Consider the following 19966-nt stretch of genomic DNA (forward strand, 5'->3'; position numbering starts at 1 on the left):
TTAAGAAAATAAATAGAGCACAGAATCTATTATCAGTTAAGATTTGTTTGTGTTTATATTTTTCTCTAAATTCCACTTTTAAAGAAAATAACAAAAAAAATAGATAATTATTTATGAAAAAGTGGAGTAAACGAAAGATGGTTTACAAGACGTACAGTCTTGATGCGCTTGTGAAAGACATGTAAAAGTAGCAAAATATTGTGTTTTTCCTATAGGTTGCAGCAAATGGAGAAAGTTGTGAGAGGCAGGCTACACCACAGTCGCAAGCCATGCAGTGTGCTGCCCCAGCCTCACCTCTACAGCACCTCTCTACTAATGCCAGTCAGCCATACTAATCCTGGTAATCACTGCAAATGAGAGGGATAGATGAGATGGTGAAGGAGCGCTGCTGCCGTGTGTGAGGGGAGGGCAGGGAGAGGAAGTCAGGGGTGGGCAGGGAGGGAGAGGAAAATCAACGGTGTCCTAAACCCATCAAAGTGCCAGTTTGTTTAATTGTTGGCACATCAACAGAGCAGACGAGAGCTCCCACCTTCCTCCCTCCCTAACTCACTCATTACCATCACCCCAACTCTGTCCATAATACACCAGACTCCTCAACACCCTGACAATGGGACAACAAACTGCCCTGAAAAAGGGGATTATAATTGCAATCATATATGTGGTTTTTTAACATGCACAGCATACTGTACCATTAGTATCACAAATAAGTAATAATTTGCTAATGACAACATTATGTTGAGTCAGTTTAGGGGCAATTAAAGTGAGTGATATTTACATATGCCTAATGAATCACAGTGCGTGGCAGCTTGAGGGAGGCTAATGAATATTCATCCAGGCATTCTCACCCGCCGCAGCAGTTTATAAACTGAATTATGGTTGATTTGCCCTTTTAAAAAATGAACATGGGCGCATCTCCCACAAGGAGGGAATGAACAATAAAGGCTGATTATAAAAATGTTTTAGTGGTAAACTGCCGGTGAGGAGATCAGAGGCTGATTTTTATAGACTTCCCCAGCTTTCATAAAGAGCACGCCTTTGCGTCTTTGTGAAAAGTGAGGGACCAATCTGCCCACCTCCTTTTGGACTCAAGATGGCACTGGGGCCAATGGTATGGTAGTGATTTGCCCTGTAATTTCCCATGCTTGGCAGTTTGGTTCTAACCCCTCAGGTGCAGGTTCAACAGGCAATCAGTACATCACACAACTTACAGTATATGTTTTATCATGCAAATACAACTGTCAGTTTAGCAGGTGCAACACCACATGATAAAGGACAGGCAATAATATACAAAAGGCTGTAGAATGTTCATAAATATAATTTTATTATTATGTTATTTGTGTGTGCGAAATGCATTTACTGCACTTTAAAACTCAAAATGTCAAGTTATGTGATCTTAACAGCACACCCAGCCATTCGGTTTATATTTATGATACAAAACTTTTTTCTTCCCATTGCTCACAGTAGATGAAAGGTACTTTCAATTTGTTTCATGAAGTTCTGAAACACTGGGACCCCTGTATACCATAATATAGTTCCATGAGTGTCACTTTGGTCCTGTTCACTATAGTGTGTCTTCAGAAAGTATTCATACCCCTTGACTTATTCCACATTTTGTTGTGTTACAGCCTGAATTCAAAATGGACTAAATATATTGTTTTTGCACCCATCTACATACAATACCCCATAATGACAAAGAGAAAACATGTTTTTAGAAATGTTTGCATATTTATTGAAAATGAAATACAGAAATATCTAATTTACATAAGTATTCACTCCCCTGAGTCAATACATGTTAGAATCACCTTTGGCAGCGATTACAGCTGTAAATCCTTCTGGGTAACCTAGATTGTACAACATTTGCCCATTATTATTTTTAAAATTCTTCAAGCTCTGTCAAATTGGTTGTTAATCATTGCTCGACAACCATTTTCAAGTCTTGCCATAGATTTTCAAGCAGATTTATGTCAAAACTGTAATTTGGCCACTCAGGAACGTTCACTGTATTCTTGGTAAGCAACTCCATTGTAGATTTGGCTTCGTGTTTTAGGTTACTGTTCTGCTGAAAGGTGAATTCATCTCCCAGTGTCTGGTGGAAAGCAGACGGACCCAGGTTTTCCTTTAGGATTTTGCCTGTGGCTCCATTATGTTTATTTTTTATCCTGAAAATCTCCTCAGTCCTTAATGATTACAAGCATACCCATAACATGATGCAGCCACCACTATGCTTTAAAATATTGAGTGGTATTCAGTAAGTGCTGTATTGGATTTGTCCCAAACATAACACTTTGTATTCAGGACAATAAGTTAACTGCTTTGTCACATTTTGTTGCAGTATTACTTCAGTATTACTTTTCTGTACAGGCTTCCTTCTTTTCACTCTGTCAATTATGTTAGTATTGTGGAGTAACTACAACGTTGTATATCCATACTCAGTTTTCTCCTATCACAGCCATTAAACTCTGTAACTGTTTTAGTCACCATTGGCCTCATTGTGAAATCCCTGAGCATTTTCCTTCCTTTCCGGCAACAGAGTTAGGAAGGATGCCTGTATCTTTGTAGTGACTGGGTGTATTGATACACCATCCAAAGTGTAATTAATAACTTCACCATGCTCAAAGGGATATTCAATGTCTGCTTTTTTTAACCAATAGGTGAACTTCTTTGCGAGTCATTGGAAAACTTTCCTGGTCTTTGTGGTTGGATCTGTATTTAAAATTCACTGCTGGACTGAGGAATCTCACAGATAATTGTACTTGTGGGGTGCAGAAAAGAGGTAGTCATTAAAAAATCATGTTAAACACTATTATTGCACACAGTGTGTCCATGCAACATATTATGTGAATTGTTAAGCACATATTTAGGCTTCCCACAACAAATGGATTGAATACTTATAGACTCAAGACATTTCAGCTTGTCATTTTTTATTAATTTGTAAACATTTCGAAAAACAACTCCACTTTGACGTTATGAGGTAATACAATGTGTGTAGGGCCAGTGACAAAAAAATCTAAACTTAATCAATTTTAAATTCAGGCTGCAACACAACAAAATGTGTAAAAAGTCAAGGGGTGAGAATACTTTGTGAAGGCACTGTAGGGCAGTGATCGAATACAGTAAAGCATTTGCTGTGTATGACTGTGGTTACATTTCTCATTGGTAAAGTCCATTGACCACCAGCCTCCCTTTAGAAAGGCAGCAGATAAAATGTTGCGGTTGGCTAAATACTGAATTCAATAAATGTAAAATACTAAGCAAGAACAAACTTGTATATTTTTTGTGTGCACCCGATCTCCACATTGAAGGCCCATTGACCAAACCACACAATTAGAATTCTTATTCTATATGGACCAAACCCTCATTGTATACCATGTATCAATCAAGATTCTCTCATCTTTGTCTTGGTATGAATAAGCCATGGATTAATACACTGCAGTAACCAACCTTAACAATACGATTGTAGTTATTAAACAGCTACATGTGGAGTGAATGCAACCACTTGATGGTGAGGGAACCAATCAATATTGAAATTCAAGACATGCCTATGCACCCAATTCTAGTTCATGCTGTTGAGAACTGTTTTTGAGTAAGATATTTTGGTACCATCTGTGTTTTGTACTTTCATGGAGTATTTAAACCATTGCAGAATATGGAGCATCTGCTTTGTGCATGTCAATTTGGATGATAGGCCACCCTTTATTCTGTGACATTCTCACCATGTAACATGTCTGCCCCCTTGTGTTACTTTTTGCATATTTCCCAAAAATGTATTTTTACAACTTTATCCAATAGATGTCACTGCTGTTTAGGATTGATATCACCAAGCATTCCCTTTAAGCTAGTTAGACTATAGCAAAGATTGTCTATTATTTTGAAAAGATAGTCAAGTGACCGCTCTAACACTGGAAATACATGTCCTCGAAGATGGAAGGCAGGCGGGAGGAGGCAAGATCAGGTGGGACCATTCCAGCCAATGAGAGGGCAGATACGGGTGTGAACAACAGGCCATAGAGATAGAGTCTATATATATATATATAGTGTCTGTGCCACTATAGCGTCTGTAACAGCATGAGCAGCGCCATTTAGGCTATCTCCATTTTAAAGTAGTCAATTTTCTTCTTCTTTATTGGCTGATTGCTCCCAACTCATAGGAATCCCCACCCAGTTGACTACTTTGAAATGGTGGAAGCCCTAAATAGCAATGTCCATGCTAAAGCAGGTTATATTCACGATTAGTCCTCTATCTATCTCTATGACAACAGGCACAACTCCCATATAAAGTCGTTTTCCCCCACTTACATCAGTGCATTTGTAACAACCTAACCATTACGAAACGTCTATTCGATCAAATAAGCCTCACGTAGCAAATTAGCAATTATATTTTGGTTGACCAAATACGACACCACACAAAAAATGTCCCACTTAGTGGGCTTATTTTCGTAGACGATTTTGGGCGGAGTAAAACATATTTCTTCGCCTCTTCCTCTTTGACTATAGTGACAGCGCTAGTAATGACTGAAGTTTAACTTTAGTATTGTACTGTATACCGTATGAAATCAAATTGTTGCAGTTTAATTGATCAAGCTGTCTGTTATGCTTTTGGACCATGGATTTCATTAGCAATAATGCCATTGCAATTCGTATAGATTTTGTCCTACACTGCACAGTCGTTATCTGGTAAATGATTTCCTGACTTCCTCTACAGTTACTTCAAAATACCTTCACCAGAATGCATTACACCAGAGGGGGAGCACCTAAACACTCGTATTTACAATGCAGTTAAAGTAGGATGCTCTGTGTTGCTGAGGGTTGGTTATGAAAGCTGGTGCAAATCATTGTCTATATAGAGTTTCCATGAGGTTACGTGTAATTACACATATCCTTTTATATGCATTACATTTGTTAATCAACTCAAATTAATTGTGTGTAAACCCCTCACCCTAGAATAATTATTTGAGATTAATCAGATATCTCCTTGTAAATGTGTTTGCAAATCATTGAGTACAGTATGTGTAGCCTACCTACACTGTTGAGAGGATAGAGGCAGACCAGCAGCCATTCTAACCAATTGGACAAAGAAGTATCAATTATATTATATTGCATTCTATTCTATTCTATCCATGGAAATGCTTTTGAGGCGGCAGGTACCCTAGTGGTTAGAGCGTTGGAGTAGTAACCGGAAGGTTGAAATATCGAGTCCCTGAGCTGACAAGGTAAAAATCTGTCGTTCTGCCCCCGAACAAGGCAGTTAACCCACTAGGCCGTCATTGAAAATAAGAATTTGCTCTTAACTGACTTGCCTAGTTAACTGAAGGTAAAATACATTGTGGAAATACATTTCTCCCATAATACGACTAGCGTATGTAGGCCGAAGCCTACATTTTATGCATGAATCTAATTCAGTGTTTAGGTCATATTCAGGACTTCTCTCATTTCAATGTAATTATTTATTCTAGGGCTGGCTTTCTGTCTCACAAGGGTCAGAAAATGACGCTCCCTCTTTGTGCTCACTAACCCTCGTCTGTGCACGGTAGGTGGGACCAGGCATTTCAGTACGCTATTCGTCACCAACACGACCCGGAGAACGTAGCCTGGTGGCGTTTCGCTCAGACACCACCTATTGTGTGTGAGATGTAACTACGTCTGAAGGTTGTGACTGAGAGATATGTGGAAAGTCCCTAACACTGGAAATCCCCTTTAGTCCGTTTTTTTTCTCCGTCTACATTAACTAAATTAAGTTGTGGGACGTGATCTATGCTTTGACGGTCTATACAGTGAATCAACCAAAATAGAATTGATTGTGCAGAAGGCTGAATGGCGTTGTGTGGACTGCTGCGGTTAACCTGATTGAAGTGGCAGAGGACTACCCGGAGCATCCTTAGGCTTTGTTGGTAGTCTTAGTACCGACATATAGCACAGGTAATATTCATTCATATTCTATATATTTCTTTACCAAGGATTGTAACTCACTTTCGTTTAAGCATTTGAAAGATATCTACTATTGACTAACATTGAGAGGCCTTGGTCGTAGCATTGAGTTTCTGGGGACACAGACAGAGAGGTATGCGCGTTGGCATGGGCGCCATGGTTCTGACAGCCATTGTTTACGAAGACGTCACCCTCAAGCAATTAAAAAAACATTACCCAGTGGAATAAATAATGAATGTTACATTGTAACTATATTTTTGACAATACTCGCGATGCAATGTTACAATGTTTCAACCGTTGCTGTCAGAGGAATTACGTAATCCGAACGTCAGCAGACTCCTGTTATTGTGTTTTGTGTAAACCGCAGCGCTCACCATTGTGCCAACGCTTCAATGTCTGCCAATATCGAAAGAGCGACAGTCTCCTTATTACATGGATATTTAGAGGTTCTCCTACAATGACATTATGCGCCTTCAAGGTAATCTATACTGTAATTGATGAAGCATGCTTGAATTGTTTTGTTGCTTGAATTGTTTCGTTCTAAATAATGTATACGGTGCCCATAATATACAGTTACAGTATATATCACATTGTAGGTAGGTACCTCTCCATAAGGTCTTAACAGCTTATTGTCATATTATATGAAATGGGTATAGATATCTGACAGACTGTTCTACAGATGGGAGATGACTGTTGATTGATGAGCAATGTGTTATTCTTGATGTTAAAACACATTACTTTCAAGTTCCTGTTTCAATGGTCCTCCATCTTGAATACTGAAAAGAACTGTAAGGGTTTTTAATAGTTCCATCCTGTGCAGTTCTTATACATCATTGTCATTATTACCGACTTTTCTGTGATGGTGGGTGTGAGTGGGCCTTATGATTTCTACTAGCCACTGCCTAGCTCTGTCCTTTGGCTTTGGGTCTGGAAATCACCATCAGTTTGTAGAAGGCGTCTGTCATGTGCCTCAATCCCATTGGGGCGGCAGAGGCTGTGGGGAAATTCTAACTTGGAAAAGAACACAAAAGCCCTCTTGTTTGTCTTTATTCATTACCCACAATTTGTCTAGTATTAGAAGTGGCCTATATAGTCCAGTGATCAGAACCACGTGCTGCCAATGAAACCAACCAACAACTTTTTATTTTTCTCCTCTTCAGTTCTGCGTTTGTACACATTACATCTGGTGAACACCATGTCCCAGGGACAGAATTTCCTGCCCAAGTTCCTCTTTGTGAGTAACCTGCTGAAAGCGGTCAAGATCCGGGAGCGGGTGCCCAACGATGTGGTGAAGCCAGCGGCCAGCGGAGGCCTGATGCACCACCTGCGGGGCATGCACCGCTACACCCTGGAGATGATCAGCATGAGCCAGTTCCCTCAGGCCTTCCAACAGGTCATCCAGGCAGCCATCTTGGACAGGGCCATGCAGAGCTCCCTAGAGCAGGAGAAGAAGCTCAACTGGTGCCGCGAGGTCAAGAAGATGGTGCCATTGAGAACCAATGGTAATGTATTAGTTTGGGTTTCTGTTCCCCTTGCTGGTAGTAGGGGAGGGGGTATTTGTCAAAGGAGTTTGAAAGGCCTTGACACTGAAGAGTAAGAGTTACTCATACTGTTTCCCCTATGAGTTATTTCAGCAGCAGTGGCAGGGTAACTTGGGGGAGTGGGGTGCATTGCTACTAGTGTTAGCACAATGACATGCTAGCTGTTAACATAGACTTCCAGTCATTGAGCCAACAACTATCCATTTAAAAGCGCTGTGCCAACGCTGCTAAATGAATATAGGGGAAACACTGGTACTCAAACATTATGGTAAATTACAATGGTGAGATTTGTTATCTTTTAGAATGACCATTAGCAGCTCTTGATTTGACTGGTACCTAACATGACTCTGAAGATTTACAGTACAGGATTTGTTCAGCGTATCTAAATCCTGACGTCTAGGGTAATTATGTGGGAGATCCCAAAGCAGAAATTCTATGGTGTCATAGTGATAATTTCCCCTCCATTTTTCTAAAGACCATGTTGACTGAGTTTATTCTGTTGACGCATTCAAACTCTGTAGTGCTCAGTTTCCGTCTGGTTAGATTCATACCTTGCAGTGGAGGTTTGGGTATACCCCTTCTCTCAATAAGTAGCTAAGTGAGTTGGACCTTTATTCACAAATCATACAGCAAACACCCCCACCTGTCTTGACTCACACGTGTGTGAGTTACCATGTCAATCCTGTCATTTCATTGAATCATTGTAAAGATGGAATGTTATTGTCAGGAGGAGGTATAACCAGGTTATTAGGCTTGTTTGTGTGTTGTCTTATTGAGGGTAAATATCTTCTCACCTGTGGAATAGACATCTTGAATCTTTGGTAATTGAATACTGTCATAACAAAGTAACAGTACATGAAACATGAATCATAGGCTATTGGCTTTTCCCTACATGTTGAAACTACAGTATTTCCAGTAAAATGATAGTGATAACAAAAGTTTTGTCTTCCTGGAAATCCAATTCAGAAACACCCGTTAACATACATATTTCCTTCCTAATGAAAGGATAACATTTTCTCATAGAAGTTTCTGGAGGGCCCAGCTAGGCCTTAATTTGGGAAATCAGCGCATACAGTAGCCTCTCCTCTGAATGACACAGCAGCCATGACTTTCAGCAGAGGACTTTCAGACTGAGGAGGACCACCCTGTCTGTTGCTGGCTGGCTGCTGACTCACTGGAATTAATCTATTGTGTCAGGTGACCGGTGAATAAGAACAGGACAGGAGAAGCAGAGCAGGACATGAGAGACAAAGCAGGACATTGTGAGCCAGTGGATTCCCACTGTTGCCAAATAATGGATGGTCATTCTGTTGCTGATAAAAAAAATCACATTATTCTAAATGAGAATATTGAAAATACCACATACTGATTTTCGGCAAAATCACCACTTTAATGTGTCACAGAATGGCCAAACAAAATATAAATGAAAATGTTGATGTGTGCATCTATAGTAATCCTTAGGGTGAGTGTATATCCCAAAAAGCGAAATTCTATATATTGGCATGGTGGAGAAATGAAACAAGTAAGAGGCGTTATGGATGTTACATGAAATGGACAAGCTTTTTCTTGTAGAACAAGAATAGACTGACGAGTTTCAGAAGTAAGATCTTTGTTTCTGGCCATTTTGAGCCTGTAATCGAACCCACAAATGCTGATGCTCCAGATATTCAACTAGTCTAAAGAAGGCTAGTTTATTGCTTCTTTAATCATAACAACAGTTTTCAGCTGTGCTAACATAATTGCAAAAGGGTTTTCTAATGATCAATTAGCATTTTAAAATTATAAACTTGGATTAGCTAACACAACGTGCCATTGGAACACAGGAGTGATGGTTGCTGATAATGGGCCTCTGTACGCCGATGTAGATATTCAATAAAAAAACAGCCGTTTCCAGCTACAATAGTCATTTACAACATTAACAATGTCTATACTGTATTTCTGATCAATTTGATGTTATTTTAATGGACAAAAAATTTTGCTTTTCTTTCAAAAACAAGGACATTTCTAAGTGACTCCAAACTTTTGAACGGTAGTGTATATCAAAATGAACCTTTACCAACTGAATGTAGACACAAATATGTCATTTTTCTTGTATTACACCTTATCGGAAATATGATATAATATTATGCAAATGAGGTAAAATACTGTCGATGTGCATATAACACCAATCCATTTTACTGGACCCTGAATGAAGTCAGCATATTTTGGGGGTTTCATTTGAACTAATCCAGGACTAATCACGGATTGTGGATAAACACTCTTTTCATCTTTCTATCTTAAAAAAACTACTACCGTGTATGGGAAATGATATCACATAATGTTCAAGATATCAATATTACCTCTGTAAAAGTCTAAGAATACATCTCAGAACAAGCACACAAAATGTGTGAATGCACATGCTTTTGAAGCTAAGATATGATAAATTCATATCCATCACATCCACAACCGTTATGGGTGTTACGACTATCATAACGCTGAAAAAGGATACTGATATATAAACAATTTGATGAAAGTTAATGTTGCAGAGAAAGTTTCAAGATGAGCCGATGTAAGGGGCATGGATGTTACATTGCCCCCCCCCTCCCCAACTTCACAAGACTGTAAGACTAGCAAATACAACTGAAGACATTTCATTAGGTCTGTATTACTTCATTAACATCTCAACCTTTTAACAAACACTAGTGGACAGCTGTGAGTGGGAAAACAAGCTCTCCTACTCTGTAATGGCCCAAATTCAACTGGTTAAATAAAGCTTGCACTCCTACATTTAGACCTTGGATAATTATGAAAGTGGTTTCATTTGCAAATGACTAACTTTATTTTGCATGCTCAGGTTGACTTTCCCAGGGAATTGCCCATTTACCAACATGATTTTATAGTCTGAAGGCAGACATTCAAAGGCAGGGTTACCTGGGTTGCCCAGGTTATTTTATTTCTTATTGTCTGATTAATATACAACTGTAGGTGTCTGTTCACAGTGTTCGGCAAAGTGCAACATTACAGAAAGTTCAGATATAAATGTATTATGTAGAAGAACATATACAATTGCCATTTTCATTTAAAATAGGCAATTGTGTCAGATCTCATTCCATTTCTATCTGCAACATGTCAAATGTTTTCAAATCACTGAATACACCCCAGGTATAGGTTTTACGTCTACATATCAAGATTCTGACAACACAACAAGCATAGTGTGTTTTTACCAGAAGTATGTTTTGGTCCAGTATGATTCAACCTTAAGATGGAACATAATCAAGATTTCCTGTTCTGTGCGGAAGTTTGTTGTTGCTCGGGTAGAATGTTCCCTTTACTGATGGAAAGCTTTCTCCTCATACATCAAATTATTTAAAGGATAGAAATAGAAAAAACATTTTAGGCCCCTTTCCCTTTTATCCCTGCTAGGCTCATGTCCTGCCTCTATTGGCAGCAGGTATCTACAGACTGGGGTGCAGATATTACATAGGTATAATAGTGGTGTACATATTACATAGTGGTGCACATAGTAATACATATATAGCGGTGCACATATAGTAGTACATATGTAAAAACAGTGGTGCAACACAGTGTCCACCTCTACAGGCCCAGACTGGTTTTTCAGCCTGGCGGAAGACAAAAAAGAGGAAGGCAGAAGGTGTTCCATGTCAGTACTCAGAACTTCCTTTTTTAAGTAAAGAAATATGCGTGTGTAAATATAAAAATATATCATCCCACGCGAAAATGAGACCTCTGCTGATCGTTGGCGAAGCTCGTAAAGAGAAAGCGTTCCAGCCGAGCCAAGCTCCGCCCTTCTGGAAAGTCCAGAGTCTGATGTCTATGGAGCAGCAGACAAGGGAAGAAAGAGTCGAATGGCAGCCTCACGGCACTTAGTCACAGAGAACCACACTCAGGGAAATTCCTCTCTTTAGTGTGGCAGGCAGCAGGGTATTTCAGACGAGCTAGGCTCCCCGTACTCACTGATGTTTCACAATGACAAAAAGACCCGCCGCCCTGCAATAAGAGTCAACATTTTCTCCATACAGTTTACCATTGATTTCTTAAACTTGGATTAAAACCTGCATACGCAACTGGTAATTTACCTGATTTACTCATTCAGCCCCTGTCTGTCACCCTCTCCAGTCATCACTGAAGGCTGTTCTTTCATTCTCTTATTTAGTTTAGGTTATTTCAGTGTTAACGTGCCAAGGGACCATACGACTGTCTAATTAAAATACAGTTAAGAGTTTAAACCAATACTGTATGCGTCTTAGGCCTAGTGATCCAGTCCGTTTTAGCCATGTTGTATGGCATGATGACAACAATAGAAGACTGATACATAAAGTGTGGGACCAGGCTACTGTGTCAAAGCCCACAGTACATGTGGGCTTTGACACAGTAGCCTGGTCCCACACTTTATGTATCAGTCTTGCACAAAGTTTTTCTCTGGTCTCTCAAAGAAGATAAAAAAGGAATGCAATAAAAGTACACCACAAAAACATTTAGTCATGTTGATGTCTGTGACATCAAACTTTCTCAGGCCTTTTTATATTTCCTCTGTAAGGTGATGAATGATGGTCAGATATAATGGATGCCTAAAGAGCGCTGTGAGAGCTTGACTGGAAATCCCCTCTCCTTTTAGACTATTTTCTCCAAGCGATACAGGTCTTTGTCTGTGATGGATAGTTTTGCCGTTAATGACTCGCAGTATTACCTGTGGTGATGTGAGGACGGGCACTTTGTATTTCACATAAACACAGATTCATATTAAAGGACTGGAGAAAACTGAACATCTACTGTACGTGTCTGGCTCAAACCAGACGGAGTTCTACAAAGTTGAATGCGTCAACATAATAAAGTCAGTCGACATATTTGTTGACACAGGTTTGTTATTAATAAAGGATGTGATATCCTCCTTACGCTAGTCTAGGTCATGTTATTCTTGTTTACATGTGTTCTAGTGGGGATCCTGTGCCGTATGTAATATCTGCCCCCATTTCTCATGGCTGTATATGTGTGTTGCAGGAGATGGGAACTGTCTTCTCCATGCTGCATCTCAGTACATGCTGGGGGTGCAGGACACAGACCTGGTCCTGAGGAAGGCTCTGTACAGCGTGCTAAAGGAGACAGACACGGGCAACTTCAGAGCCCGTTTCCAGACTGAGCTGCTGCAGTCTCAGGAGTTCACCCAGACTGGCCTGCGTTACAGCACCATGGTGAGGAACGGAGGCCCCGCTACGGCTAGGATTGTGTTACTATAGCAGACCTGGGTGCATAATGATAACTGCATAATGTCAGATACTTGGAAAGTAAAGTAAGATGCGTGCTTGATTTAGTTTGGAGTTTGCACTTTTGGGCCTATTCCATTGGTGTCATTGTACCAGGCAAGCTAAGTCAAGTGCAGCCCAAGTATTTGAAAGTGTTGTTAGTAGTATCACCCAGTTCTGTTAGTAGTATCACCTGTTAGTGGTATCGCCCAGGTCTGTTAGTAGTATCACCTGTTAGTAGTATCACCTGTTAGTAGTATCTCCCAGGTCTGTTAGTAGTATCACCTGTTAGTAGTATCTCCTAGGTCTGTTAGTAGTATCACCTGTTAGTGGTATCTCCCAGGTCTGTTAGTAGTATCACCTGTTAGTAGTATCTCCCAGGTCTGTTAGTAGTATCACCTGTTAGTAGTATCTCCCAGGTCTGTTAGTAGTATCACCTGTTAGTAGTATCTCCCAGGTCTGTTAGTAGTATCACCTGTTAGTGGTATCTCCTAGGTCTGTTAGTAGTATCACCTGTTAGTAGTATCTCCCAGGTCTGTTAGTAGTATCACCTGTTAGTTGTATCTCCCAGGTCTGTTAGTAGTATCACCTGTTAGTGGTATCGCCCAGGTCTGTTAGTAGTATCACCTGTTAGTAGTATCTCCCAGGTCTGTTAGTAGTATCACCTGTTAGTGGTATCGCCCAGGTCTGTTAGTAGTATCACCTGTTAGTGGTATCGCCCAGGTCTTTTAGTAGTATCACCTGTTAGTAGTATCTCCCAGGTCTGTTAGTAGTATCACCTGTTAGTAGTATCATAATGTTCAAAGCAGCCTAACTCAAAGTGTTTTTTATTTTCAGAATTGGGAGGAGGAATGGGAGAAGATCATCAAGATGGCATCACCTGTATCCAGCAGCAACGGGCTGCAGTTTGACTCCCTCGAAGACATACACATCTTTGTCCTCTCAAACATCCTCCGCAGGCCCATCATCGTCATCGCAGGTACAGCCTTTCTCAATGGAGCCTTTCATCATTCAGTTCATCAGAAGTTCTGTTTACATTGTACAAGTATGCTCCGTCTCTATTCTGTTGGTTCAATTGTACAGGTCAAACTCAAGCACACATTTTTGAAAGTGTTTGACAAATTCTTTTGACCCTAGTCTGGTGTGTACAGTTTCTGTACCTCTTTCTGTAGGTCTGTCTACTATTGCGGTAGAAGCAGTCAGTCAAGTATGGTGTCTAGTATCTAACTCATGGCTGTATCCTTATAGACCAGGTGCTACGCAGCATGAAATCCTGCTCCTCCTTCTCTCCCCTCAATGTGGGGGGCATCTACCTGCCTTTGCACTGGCCTCCAGGGGAGTGCTACAAGTACCCCATAGTGCTCGGCTACGACTCCCAGCACTTTGCCCCCCTCATCACCATCAAAGACAGTGGCCCGGGTGTGTACAGTAACTGTCACTGATAGATTACCCTGTTGAGGAGTGCTTGTAGAATGAGGGTGAATGTGACCTATATACCGCATCCTACTACATTTAGTCATTTCTTCTGCTGTTCTTGTTGTACAGCGTCATTGGGTCCCAGAAAAGTGGTATATACCTAACACCTATGTATTATTCATGTATTATTATTATGACTGTGTGCCCCAGAGATCCGAGCGGTGCCGCTGATCAACCCGGGTCGTGGGGGCTTCGAGGAGCTCAAGGTGCACTTCCTGATGGAGAAGGAGCAGACGCAGAAGGAGAGGCTGCTGAAGGACTACCTGATGCTGATTGAGATCCCTGTCATTGGACTGGGCTATGACACCACACGCATCATCAACGCTGCCAGGTGGGTGGGACAGTAGAGGCATGGGGAACTACAGAGAACAGGATATAAAGCACTGTTTAAAAAGCACAACAAATCTGTTTTTAAAAGTATGTTTGTGGCATAATAGTACTTCATTTGTATTTACTTTATTTAATCGGGTGGGTCAGTTGAGAACCAATTGTCAATATTGTGGACCTGGCCGAGAGGTGTGTGATTAGCCTATCAATAGTTCTGAGTGTGTTCCATGTTGCCTCTCCCAGGCTGGATGAAGGGAACCTGCCTGAGGACATGAACCTGATGGAGGACTACCTCCAGTTGGTCAACCATGAGTACAAGCGCTGGCAGGAGGACAAGGACCAACTGTGGGCCGCCCAGCCCCATAGACCACCCCCCTTCTCCGTGTCCCAGCTGTCCCTTATCGAGATCCGCTGTGCCACACCACGATGCACCTTCTACGTCTCCGTGGACACCCAGCCACACTGCCACGAGTGCTTTGAGAAACGCCAGGGCCAGCCCAACGGGAGGATAGAGGCCGCTCCTACGAAAGGCGGTGGTCAGGCTTGTGAGCCAGAGTGTAGCAGTGGCTGCCGGGCGGTGTTAACCAGCCCGCGCTCCGTCCCTCCCCCACCCACGGCGCCCAGCCTCAGCCTGTACAGCGAGACCCACGCCATGAAGTGCAAGACACCCGGCTGCCTTTTCACCCTCAGCGTGGAGCACGATGGTCTGTGTGAACGCTGCTTCAACACCCGGCAGAATGCACCCACTGCTGAGGGCCCCTCGGGCCTCCCCCTGCCTGCCCACCTCGGCTGGCCCCAGTGGGGCGCGGGACGGGAGCAGGAGACAGAGCGGTGCAACGTGTGCCACCAGAAGGCCTTCAGGATATTTAACGGACTGTGCCCCCCGTGCCTCCAGAGGACTGCTACGGAGAGGGGCGAGGATCCCCAGCCACCGGCAGCAGCCAGGATAGAGGCCTCCTCTGGGTCGTTATGGACCCAGCCCCAGCCAAGGGACTCTGAGCGCTCAGGGACCTCGGCTCTCAACGGCCACACGTCTGGCCGGCCCTGTAAGAGGTCGGGATGCCAGTTCTTTGGGACTCAACAGAATCTTGGATTCTGCACCATCTGTTATGTGGACTATCAAACCAACCACCGTAAGTCTAATCAGTCACTTGTTCATAGTCATTTTAACAAGAAATGCTTTTCTAATAATTTCCCAGCAAAACATTGATTTCATCAAAGGGAATCAGGCCACATCAAACCCACAGCTGTCATGTCTACTATTAATCTACTTATATCAGTATACTTAGAGACAACATGAAACAAACACAATGTTTACACCAGACAGTACTGGGAAAGCTGCAAATTTACTGGAATCTCAAGATAAGTTGATATTGTGTGTGGTCATATGTGAGTTTGACGTGTGGTTTCGCTGTGTTCACCTCCCCCAGTGGCGACCCCTCATCCTCCCCCTGCTCCAATCCAGAGTCGTCACGCGTCAGAGGCAGGTTTCCAGGATGCTTCGCGCTGTCGGGGAACGGACTGTGGGGCCATGGGCAAGGTCATGCTGGAGGGCTACTGCAACAAGTGCTACGTAAAGGAGCAGAGCACCAGGCTCAACCAGGCTGCTACCAGGGCTCCCGGCACCCACTCCCCTCCACTGGTCATGGTGAGTGTCTCCCTCCCTCTCACACAGGGCTCAGTGGCTGTACACCACATTTTGATTTGCAGATCATTTTTTTTACAATGTTTCAGAGAGTAAATACAAGTCTTAGATCAGATAGAATGATTTGCTTCCACAAGTGACAATGTTCCTCTGTTTTTCTCTCTCTCTGCAGCGAACAGCTAAACCAGAAAGAGACAGAACCAGACAGACCCAGACCCAGACCCAGGCGACGTGTAGGCGGAGTGGCTGCAGTAACATCTCCCCCGGCTGCACAGACCTGTGTCCAGAGTGCCACACGCGGAACACGCGGGGGCAGAGAGAGAGTCGCAGGGAGAGGGCAGGGGCACCTAAAGAGAAGACAAAGCAGCGCTGTAAAACCTTAGGCTGTGACCACTATGCGAACCAAGAGAAGCAAGGCTACTGTAATGAATGTGACCTCTTTAAGCAGATCTACAGGGGGTGAGCCCAGAGGTTTGGGGAAGATTAAAATGGCCGTGCCACGATGCTCGTCAATGCATCTCTGAAACTAGTGACCTTACGGCCAAAAGCCCATTTTAAAATGTGTTCATGAAGAGCGGGGGCAGTAGAAATGGCCGGCAGAATACCTCTTAGTGCAATTATTATTATCTCACGTGTACAGGACGAGAAGTGAGGTATACGTGTCAGAAAACTGACAACATATGTACAGTATGTATCTAAGTACATACTGTATCATGCTGGACTACTGATTGTATCTTGAAAAAAGCGCAATGTGTAAACTGCTTAATAATACGGCCAAGGAATTATCTATCAAGCAGCTAGCTACCTACACAATAATGTGATAAACCACAGCTTTTGTTTAAGAACCTCATCGACCAAAGTTCTGACAAGTGCAAAGCTGTGCCAAAGCCATCACGCACTGCCAAAATGAGTTTGTTTAGTCAAAATTCGGGTTTAAACAGGAGTAGTTACAGTCTCAAAAACTGCACCTACCTAGACAGCTAATATACAGTATCTGAGCATTTGCGAGTGGGCAGGACCCTTAAAAGTATGGTGCTACTTGTACAGAAATCAAACATGGAGGTTCTGTGACATGACAGAGAAAACAGTAGTTAGAACTCAATAATATTCAACCTCTCCCACCGCCGCATAGATGTCTGCTGGCAGTACAGATGCTGTTGCCTTTTGTGGTTGTGTTCTTGTTTGCTGTTGACCACTTTTGTATCTGTACTGTAGAAATACAAGTTAATGCTTGCCCTGAGAGTTGTACCGCGTTACAGTATGTTCTATATGTGGCCTCTGTTAATGCTGGGCAATTACCTTCACACAGACTCCTAGTTAATGACTAACTTACAGAGAAAGATAAGAGCAGAGTTCAGTTGATCTCGTCCAAGGGGATTGCCAGTGAAGAAAGGAGTGTGTGTTTGAAAGGAAAGGAAAGGAAACATAAGTGCAGGAGAAATCCCCTTAGAGCTCAATACCTCAGTCAGAGAAGGGAGGGAGGCCAAGAGAAGGTAAACAAATACACCTGTGGGGAAAAAAACGAAAAAGCAACACACCCCCTTGGCTTGGTTCACACCATGTAGCTGTGGCATGGCAGCCAGTGCTCTTAGCTACCATGAGCTGGTAGGCCCCAGCCTGCAGTAAAATACCTCTCCACCCGTAGAACCTGGCTTGCAGAGCCCCTCTTCATCATAGGGGCTCTGCTGAAATCTGCTCTGCTCACACGATGCCTCACTCCAGTACTCACACCTGTGTGATATGCGCAAGCAAACTGACATTCCTTTTCTTCTTTTATATCTATATATTTGAACTGACATTTTTGTTCCTGCCAAAAAAACGTGCCATCATCTACAAAGCATTCTCGTGACCTCTTAACCAACACAACGTTGAAACAAAAGAACGTCTGTTCAATATGCATATCTGACGTCTGTTAAAAATTAGATTTATGGTAGAGATCTGGTCTTTAATCAGATGATAAACATAATATAATATAAGGGCAATTAGTTGTCAGTTCATTACGAGACATCAAAGGAGTACATGCTCTTTGGTTATGGGTCGGAACTCTGATCATCACATACTACTTGCACAATACTTAATAAGCTGCTCCGGAATTTAGGATGGTACTTTCCTTGACATGCATAGGGACATTCCAATGTTAGACGTAAACACGCAAAGTTGTAACAAAACATGCAAAAGTTGTGAGATACATTTTTGTGTAACCTTTCAATAATAGGGTATTGTATGAAAAGCTTTGTTTTGTTTGTTAAGTATTTATTCATATCAAATATTATCTGTATTGTGCGTTTCAATACTTATTTATATGTTGTCCTGAAATGAATTATTTTTATTAAGAAAACCTGACATTGTCTTGTTGCTTATTTCAACACTGTGTGTGTATATGTGCGTGTGCTTGTGTATCAACAAACTGTGTGTGTGTGTGTGTGTGTGTGTGTGTGTGTGTGTGCTTGCGTGTGTGTGTGTGTGTGTGTGTGTGTGCTTGCGTGTGTGTGTGTGTGTGTGTGTGTGTGTGTGTGTGTGTGTGTGTGTGTGTGTGTGTGTGTGTGTGTGTGTGTGTGTGCTTGCGTGTGTGTGAACAAACTCTACAGAACATACTTCTACATTTCGTATGTGGGTGACTGGATATTGCTCAATGATTGGTTTTCAAAAATGACATTATTCTGTTTTCTGTTTTTAGAGTGATTCTATTACTGATGTGTGGTGTGTTTTCCAGTGGAGACATATGGGCCTGTGCCAAAGTGCAGCTAAACACTACCACATTGACTTGCTCATATTTTTAGCTAAACCATCCACATTGCGTTTCTAAAGCATTTTGGTTCTCACACACACACATACGTGTTTCACTTTAACAAAATTCTCATTTAATTTTTTTCACTCTTTCTAACAATGTAATTCTGAAAGTAAACCCACACGTCTGACCTCTCATGGCCGTGGCCCATAGTGCTTGAAAAGCAGGCAACCCCCTTCAGAATCCTCACAGTTGAGTCACAGCTGAAAGGAAAGTCTTCATCAGAAGCTACCGCTGCTGAGGGAGAGTTAGGGTGAGGGAGGGGATATATGTTGTTGGGCAGAGGTGACATTTCAGGAGTGCGTGGGAGGGAGGAATAGCGTTAGCGTGGGTACTAGGGGAGAATCTCAATTGCATACACCTCGCATCCTCTCTACTCGCCTCCCTCCCCTTTGACCTTCTCCAATGGGTTTTGAGAAGGAGGCAAGGAGAGAGGACGTGAGGAGAATGCAATTGAGATTCTCCCTAAGTCAGCCAACAGCCGTTGACATGGCAGGTGGGCAGATGTGGTGGTCTGAAAATAACTTTGCATTCAAAGTGGGTGGCTGTGTTATCACCTGGCAGTTACCCCATTGTTGCACATTATCAAGGGTTAAAACGTAGGTTTATGGTAGTCCTATGTGAAATTCTTCTAGATCAGGACTCTCTTGTATTCTGTTTCAATTCAGGAAGTTGAGCTGCAAGCTCTTTTTTTGCAATCGGCAGTGGGTGTAACCAACGCTGACCATGTTATCCAAAAGCAAGACAAACAAGGTGATCATGGTAACTATGTACACTATGCCTATGGGGTGAATAACCTTAAGTACCTGCTGTAAATGAGACGTACAGTTTCATTTTGCATCATGATCATGTATGAGTATGAAGTACGGTATGACTAGGACCAGGAGTTTTGGGGCACTTTTTGAGGCACTGCTTTCACTGGCATTTCCAGCAATATTTACTAGTGTTGCTGAAGGTAGGAAATCCTAGGAAATGTTCTGTAATTGGCACAAGCTGTCTCCAATCAATCAATCAATCAATGTCT

The 19966-nt window shown here is 42.2% G+C and overlaps 1 protein-coding gene across 2 annotated transcripts; it reads left to right on the forward strand.

Annotated features, from left to right (window-relative positions):
- Nucleotides 1-5418: 5418 nt before the first annotated feature.
- tnfaip3 (tumor necrosis factor, alpha-induced protein 3) lies at nt 5419-18492 on the forward strand. Of its 2 annotated transcripts, XM_029765162.1 has the most exons (10): nt 5419-5916; nt 6293-6403; nt 7086-7427; nt 12465-12655; nt 13544-13685; nt 13955-14125; nt 14333-14513; nt 14753-15642; nt 15940-16157; nt 16327-18492. In XM_029765162.1, the coding sequence occupies exons 2-10, from the start codon at nt 6391-6393 to the stop codon at nt 16615-16617; spliced, it is 2439 nt and encodes an 812-aa protein (XP_029621022.1). In that variant the 5' UTR covers nt 5419-5916; nt 6293-6390; the 3' UTR covers nt 16618-18492. The 2 variants fall into 2 exon arrangements, with proteins under 2 accessions (XP_029621022.1, XP_029621023.1); XM_029765163.1 differs by lacking the exon at nt 6293-6403 and having other exon boundaries at nt 5421-5916.
- Nucleotides 18493-19966: the final 1474 nt, after the last annotated feature.

The sequence above is a fragment of the Salmo trutta genome, chromosome 10 (assembly GCF_901001165.1).
Source record: "Salmo trutta chromosome 10, fSalTru1.1, whole genome shotgun sequence".
NCBI lineage: Eukaryota > Metazoa > Chordata > Actinopteri > Salmoniformes > Salmonidae > Salmo > Salmo trutta.

Bases quoted from the DNA above. Each gene is read 5' to 3' on its own strand.
- tnfaip3 (XM_029765162.1), top strand. The intron at 7,428-12,464 runs GTAATGTATTAG...TGTGTGTTGCAG, and splicing joins GGTGCCATTGAGAACCAATG to GAGATGGGAACTGTCTTCTC. The intron at 16,158-16,326 runs GTGAGTGTCTCC...CTCTCTCTGCAG, and splicing joins ACTCCCCTCCACTGGTCATG to CGAACAGCTAAACCAGAAAG.